Source organism: Apaloderma vittatum, unplaced genomic scaffold, assembly GCF_000703405.1.
Source record: "Apaloderma vittatum isolate BGI_N311 unplaced genomic scaffold, ASM70340v1 scaffold6033, whole genome shotgun sequence".
Taxonomy (NCBI): Eukaryota; Metazoa; Chordata; class Aves; order Trogoniformes; family Trogonidae; genus Apaloderma; species Apaloderma vittatum.
Genome location: NW_009708501.1, coordinates 96,658 through 104,393, shown reverse-complemented (window position 1 = coordinate 104,393; position 7,736 = coordinate 96,658). Strand labels below are relative to the sequence as shown.

At 36.4% G+C, this 7,736-nt stretch overlaps 1 protein-coding gene across 1 annotated transcript in view; it reads left to right on the top strand.

The window, feature by feature from the left end:
• The first annotated feature begins 4,750 nt into the window (after positions 1–4,750).
• Positions 4,751–7,736, top strand: part of CDH9 (cadherin 9, type 2 (T1-cadherin)) — a 69,844-nt gene continuing 66,858 nt past the window's right edge. Inside the window, exon 1 of the mRNA XM_009866576.1 lies at positions 4,751–4,915. Coding sequence (XP_009864878.1) covers positions 4,751–4,915 — 165 coding nt within the window. The remainder of the gene's footprint in view (positions 4,916–7,736) is intronic.

Here is a 7,736-nt window from a genome sequence, read left to right as displayed (position 1 = left end):
CCATTTTTAAGATGTCTAAATAAACATACACAAGGTCTTGGAGTACATATACTCAAAGCATGGATGTTCATCAGTAAAAATCTGTCCGTTAAGCTCAAAAGCTACTTCAACTTTCAAAGAAATAAATGAAAATACCTTTCTTGATTGTCCCAGGTTCAGCTCAGGAGGTCAGTCAAGATGCATATTGGTTGTTTCCTTTTGCATCCTTTCAGAGTCATCCTCAACCTCATCTTTACCTGTGAGGAGAGGAGAGGGAAGGAAAATAATTAGGAAGATGAAAATAAAAGGAGCTTGTTTTTTGAAAGTCAGCAATCAATAAGACATCCACAGTCTATATTCATGTTTATAGGATGACTGCACTCAGAATATTTGAGTGCTGCAGTCAGAAAGAAGAATGTGCATGCATACCTGGGCTATCTTTAGTTAGTCAGGAGAGCAACAGAAGTGACCCTGCAGTGGCACAGACCTAGCCTTTATCCAAGTCTTGGTATTATGGGGGGCAGTGTGCTGTTATAGCACAGACTTTTGTTGCTACGGCTTCATTGTTCTTTGTATTCAGTCTAGGTAGATTAAAGCTACATTAAGATATTTTGTTTTCAAAAGAGTCACAGCCAAAGTCAATGAGATCAATTCCATGCATGCAGGCTACATTAGATTCATACTTGTTATATCTTGTTAAAATACATATTCTAGTTTTACAGATGCTTTGGATCATCCTACCCTAGGTGATCCTGCTTTGGCAGGGGGGTTGGACTACATGATCTTTCAAGGTCCCTTCCAACCCAAATGTTATTTTGTGATTCTGTGTGTGTGATGATCCTGAACATCAATTGCGTCTTTCGTATTTAAAGATTGGTGAGCGCAATACAAAGAACTACTGCTGCAGTTAACTCTGTTATTTTTAGCTATACACAAGCACTACGGCCCTTTTCTTTTCTTTTAGAATGTTATTTCACTATTAACAAATGAAACAAACTAATGTGGCATACATTATCAAGCTGCCGAAGGTTAGCTTTTCTTCACGTCATGCTTGTGAGTGACTGTGCTGCACTAATTAAAAACATTGCCATGGCAATTGCTATAGAAACATTTAAATTGCCATCATTGCTAACAAATCCCTGCTATTGATCCCAGCAGGGCTTATTTCACACTACACCTGAAGAATCTAAATAGAATATTTTACATTCAGAAGGACTTGAAAAAGATACATTTTTTTTCCAGTTGCTAAACTGCTCAGGAGAACACCTCTCATACAGAGATAATTCATTTACCTGGAACTTTTGTAAGATTCTGATATCAGAGTTCTTACTGCAAGGAAAGACAGTTAACAGTTCCAGGCTACCACCACAGATCCCTCAAAAAGTAAGAATAAAAAGAAGTAAATTCATTGTCTCCACTCAGATTTCCAAAGTGGTGAAAGAATGCAGGTTCTCCATAATCTGGGGCATTAAAATGTTTAATACATTAATACTTCATCTTAAAAGAAGCTTCCAGTGCAACTTGGAAGAAAACCATTTTCCCCTGTTTGATGAGAACAATAAGTTGACCAGTCTACCGAGTTAATGGTGGAAGTAGAAATGAAGATAGAGAGATTTCACATTTAAATTTTATCGATTACCCAATAAAATTATTCTCTCTAGTTTCAAACTTAGGATTTTTGCTCCTCCTAGAAGAAATCAAATTCGTTGTTTACCGCTATCTTCAGTAGATCCAGATTACTAACTCTCTCTTTACACCTAATACATCCAACCATTGTAAAACTCAAAACCAGGAAATGATGGACTATAACGACCATAACTTCTTTTTACCTTTTTTTTTTTTTTTTTTGGCAGGAGATGATTCCAAAAACGCTGCGTTCTCCTTCTTGACATAAAGAGTATTTGTTACCTTTCATCTCAGCAGTAGTAAAGTCCTTCTGTTAATTACCAGGGAGATCAGTAGAGGGCAGCACTACACAGAAAACCACACATTTAAACTCCACCTCAGGTGAAGTTCTGCCCCGCCTGGGACAAAATACGGGAATCTAGATTCTTCCAAGACAAAACGCTCTTTCTAAAATTTGGTGTTTGCACAGACATAATTTCTTATAGCAGGCTCAGTGCACCTGTGCACAGTGTACTGTGGTCTCTTGAACAGCTGATCTTGCTTTTCCAGACTACACTGGGATCTTTAGTTTCAGTAAGAAAATACACGGTCTGAGTCTACCAAATGCAAATTCTGACCCACTTGAATGGATGACTACAAGATGTATAAGCCAATCACCACCTTGAAGTATTTCTATGAGTATAAAGAAAAGAGTATAGAGATCTTATGCACTCATATACAAAGCAAAAGCAATCAAACCCAAAATTTAATCAAATGAATATTCGAACACGTTATCATTCAGAACGTATCTAAGATAAATTCATGACCTAGAGTCCAACAAAAAGTGCAGTAATGCGGCTGTGAAAGAGCACTATTTGTGGACATATCAAGCAAGAGCATCTCAAGATGAGGTAAGAGACTTCAGAGCCACTGAACAAATTTGATAATCTGCCTTTTGAACATTTTCAGAAATAGTTCCTGTTGCTGTTTACCTTAATTTTTACAATACTTTAAACAGAATTTAATTTACAAAGTTTGAGGAGACCTTGAAATCTGTTCAGATGGTGCAGTGGCTGGATGTGAGGATCATGTCTTATGCCCTACATTGATAAACAGTTTTATTCAGTAACAAAAACTACTTCACTCTGTATTATACAGGGAACTAGAATCATTAAATTTAGATATGGGTAAAAGATTGGCTGAGGTGTTGTTTTTTCTTCTTTTGATCTTTGTCCAGGAGATTTCAATCACAAGGTATAATCATCATGTATGTAACATGTTTTCCAGTTAATGTCAAAATTTGCTGGCATTAAATTAGCCACAGGAGAGTTCCCCGTTGCCTTTCTGCATGCAACAGGAACACACTGAGCATTACAAGGCAGAAACCAAGATTTTGAGTATACCTACAGAATTCAAAGAAAACACATCCACAAATGTATGCCAAGATCTATGTACATTCATGATTTCACGCAAATAGAGTTAATCTACTTTGTGCTTTGATTCTTCAATGAAAATAAAGAAGAACATAAGCATATTCTTGCATTACATCCATGATCTTCTGCATAAATTTGACACCGATTAAATTGTTTTCTTTTTGGTTTTGAACATGATGTTAGAAAGCGATAAATATTCCAAGCCTTTATTTCTTGCTCAGCTAAAAACTCTGTTTGAAGTTCCTAAAATGCTAAGACTTTGATCCTCCTTCAGAATTGCTAGTTAAGATCCTGAGACCATACAGTATATCACAATTTTAAGGAAAACTTCTCACAAGGGCACAACTTTATCGGTTTAATTATTAAGGACTTTAGCGCACAATTCACTGAATGTTTTTCATTATAAAGAGTTTTGGTTCTCAAGTAATAATTTCCACAAAAAAAGCATCTTCGTTCAAAAAAAAATCTATCCCTTTACACAGAAAATGAGCCTCATCCCCTCCCCTAAAAAACAAAAGTAAAAGTAGCAGTTGGTAACGCTGAGTTGTGGGAGAAAAGAGGATAGTTACATAGATATATTTTTTAAAATTTCATAATTTTAGTATTCTAAAGTTGTTTGGTGTTGTGGCTTCACACTGCTATCGCTGTTCATGGACTAGGATTCCCAAAGCAAACACTACTTTTGAGGCTGAATTGTTTTCCTGTGCTTCCTGTAATCTACACTGACAGCTCAGCTAAAGATATCCTGAAGGAAAGTAGACTTGACTGGAAATCCAGGTTAAGGAAAAGATTGGGACATCAAGGCACCTCTATTGTACTGCCAAATAAAGAGTATGGAGTTGAAAAAAGTAATCTATAGTTTTGATTAAATGTTGTTTACAAAGTTCTACACAAAACATCAGTGCCAGAGGCAGAAAATTAATAGGAACTCTAAGATTCTATATCATGAATAACCCCATTCATACAGAAGGGGAAAAAAAATACATTCCAAGTGCAGAAATCTCTACTAAACGCAAAATTTTGTTAAGCCCAGCAGATTCCTATGAATCAAAACTTACCTAACAAGTACTTCTTTCTCAAATAAGGACTCTGTTGAAGGCATCAATAATATTTTAAATTTCATCTTATGAGTTCCTTTCTGCAAAAACAGAAATGGATCCTCTGTACAATTGAGAGTTAGCAAAGGGGGGGGAGGGGGTCTATTAAAATCATGAAGCAACAGAAATTTCAGATTTGCAGACAATACTGAACAGATAGTATGAGAAGATAGCATCAGGCTGAGCTGGGAGAGATTAGGGTGGAAGGTTTCTTACTATTTGAGTTGTTTTGTTGTGTCAGAAAGCTAAAATTTTCACATGAAGTATTTTACTCAAGATTGTGTTTTAAATTAATGTCTATATAAAGTGTGAGAGAGTAAAATAGAAGAAGATGTAGACATGAAAGACCTTGACTTAAAACTCTCAGTACTTTTTATGGTTATTGCAATTTCCATGGGTTATTGACATTATCACTAGGCTATTGGCCATGGCTTTGGGTAGACAAAATTACTAGAATTCACTCAACTACTTTTCTCCATCTCCTAGGTCTTATATACAAGAGGAGTATAACATTTGAAAAATTTCTTCTGGTGATTATTAGACGAGTGGAGTCTAACAGCATCTCTGTCAATGATGAGGACTTACTCCTTCTTGGCAGTTTTGCTTTGGAGCTGTATGCTTCCTGTGATCCATATGATGCCACCCCCAAAAAGGAGTAACAAGCAATCACACGGTGAAAAGATAACAGGATTGTCAGAGAGTGATGGAAAAACTCTGCATCGCACCAAGCGTGGTTGGATGTGGAATCAATTTTTCTTGCTGGAGGAGTACACAGGTCCGGATACTCAATACGTGGGCAAGGTAAGCCTTGAGCTTAAATTCTATAGAAGTGATGCATCTGAAACCCTTGATATTTTCGTTCCTTCTCCACAGTTGTTTTGCTTTTTATACAGGAATAGTCCAAATTTTTCATTTAAGTCAGACAAAGTATGTCATGGACCACCTGAGTTTTCCCTGATTGTTCAAAGTTGTGGAAAAAATGAAGTAGTTTAGTGTAAAAAAACTAGGAAACTGTTCAGACAAAAATGTTCCAATTTCTTATTACATACGCTCATGTGAGTTTTATCACTGAATCATTTCTAGTTTCAACTGTTAAACATTCATATTAGATAAGGGAATAGAGTTCATCCAGCTTGTAGCATTTGCCAGTATACTTTCTCAAGTGAAATATGGAATCAACAACATCACCTCTGAATTCCAGTTGTCTGAAGTCCTACTTTTTCTGATAACACACAACTCAAAGATTTCCAGACTTTTAGCTCTTTGTGGTGTCTCACCATCCATAGATCTACTTTGTGGTCTAGTATAACTCAAAAATCTTGGTGGATAACTAGAAAACACATAGCAAAAACCCTGCATGACTTAAAAATTAAGGGAATGTTTATCTTAATATCTTCAGTTAATAAGTGTCCATTCCAGCTTCTGTCATTCATCCACAATGCTGTCACTAGCTTGGATTGTCATGTACTGCTTTCACTTTCCAGTGCCTAACTATTAAACAGACTAGGACTTTTTTAATTAAAAAGACCCAAGAATGTTTTTGAACAGTTGATACTAGCTCTGGTCATGGGAAGCATGATCATCCAAAAAATAGGGAAATCATGTCTCTTCATTAAGGAACAAATGTCAAAGAAGCCAACCATGGTAACTATGAACTTGATTCTGACTTCATTTATACCAACACTACATCCACAAAATTGTGTTGTCAGTGAAATTAACTCTGGCTTGCAGTAGTGGAAATAAGATGAGAGAATAATCCTATTGCTAAATCTGTTTATTAATGTGTAAAATAGGCAAATATATCTTCAGTAAAGATTGGAATAACAGCATAGAGAGGTTTCTAAAAAAACTAAACAATTGGAATTATCTTTAGTATCCAGTAAATTTGCAAAGAAAACATACAATAAGTACACAATAAGATAGATTTCCACAGTTATAAGTTCTACCTAGACTCACGGAATCTTTAATTTATTTTTTTTAAGCAGAAGGATGTCATAGAGAAGAAGTAAGTATCAAACATAAGAGCTGATTCCCACTGCTACAGATGAATGGACTCCAAACAATCTATGCCATTCCAAATGTCATGCAAACTAAGCTTACACCACGACTGTCATCACCATATCCCTTTCGCACAAGGAATAACTACATAGTGCACTGCAACAGATGTAAACTTACTCTGTACATATTCCAAGCTAACTAAAAGCCATTGGGCCTTATTACCACAGAGCTAAGTCCAGGAAGAAAAACTTTACAGTAGTGGGATCTGAGATGATTTCTTTCTCACATGTAACATGTTGAAATTTTTTCACATTTCAATGCAAAATACTGTACAGAGGCCCTGAGGGAGAGGTCAGCATTACTGATTCTCTAAACAGATTGACATAGATCCAAATATCACCCTGTGTTCCAAAGAGCTGGAGTTGGACTGAAGTGATACACTCCACGTGATTGCATTAATTTTAGAACAGTTTATGACATGAGAAGATGATCATAGTTCTGTCCTCAGTGGTGTAAACCCACAATAAGTCCACTTGAGTTAGTTCAAATTATCCTAGGTACATGATATAGAGAACCAAGAGGGAGCTTCTACAATAAGAAGTCAACTAAAGAATTCCTTGTGTTTTGGTTTTTTTTTTAAAAAAAACCCAAAAAACAAATAACATCTCTTTTGAACAATATTATTCTGAGAAAGGCTTACATCTCAGGTTTAGTATTCTCCTGCTCAAAGTAATGGTAATTAGCAAACTGGTATGCACGAAGAGAGAGCACTTTTATTCCAACCCATGGGGACTAGTTCACAGCAAATATTCTTATCCAACTCCTCTTTAATATGGATACGCACAGGCAGATGGATTACCAGGGTAGAATAATAAATAAATAAATAAATAAATAAACTGAATTAAGGAACTTTATTAGGAAATAAACTTCTAGAGGGTCATAGCCATAAAACTAAAAAATTAGTTTTCCCACACTAGTTCAATTTCCAAGCAATTTTAATGTTAGATCATTATTTATGTTTTGTTAGTGATGCTACCTGGTTGATGCTTTATTTTGCTATGAGTGCATTCCATTATTGGCAGTGGGGTAGGACCACTTGGTATAATATAAAGGAGAAAAAATTATTTACTAAGAAGGAAGGGTACAATGGGTGGAGAGCTATTCCGTGACATTCACACATCTCTCCTACTCCCATCGCTCAGTGGGACCGAGAGCTAAACCCCAGCCCGGTTTAGACCAGCAGTAGAGACCCAGGGGAAGTGGACACTTTCTTTGACTGCTCGACTGTCTAATTCTGGCCCAGCTTGGTATCAGAAGTCCCTGGAGGGAGGAGTTTCTGCCCTTCATCTGAGGTGTTATCATCTTAAGTAGCACTTTTTAAAATTAGTTTGTCAGCAGGGACGGCCTCATTAGCCAAGTAACCTCAGGACAATCTCTTTCCTCATACCTAAAGGCTAATAGTAATTATCATTGGGGTTGCTCTCACCCTCTAGTCTCCTTCCCAAATATCTTCCAAGAATGTAAAGCATGTAACAGCTCCATCACCCCTAATTTTTGTTTTATTCCTGCACATACCAGAATAATGGAAGCAGTTAGAGCTGGCAGATTCAATCATGGTCTCATT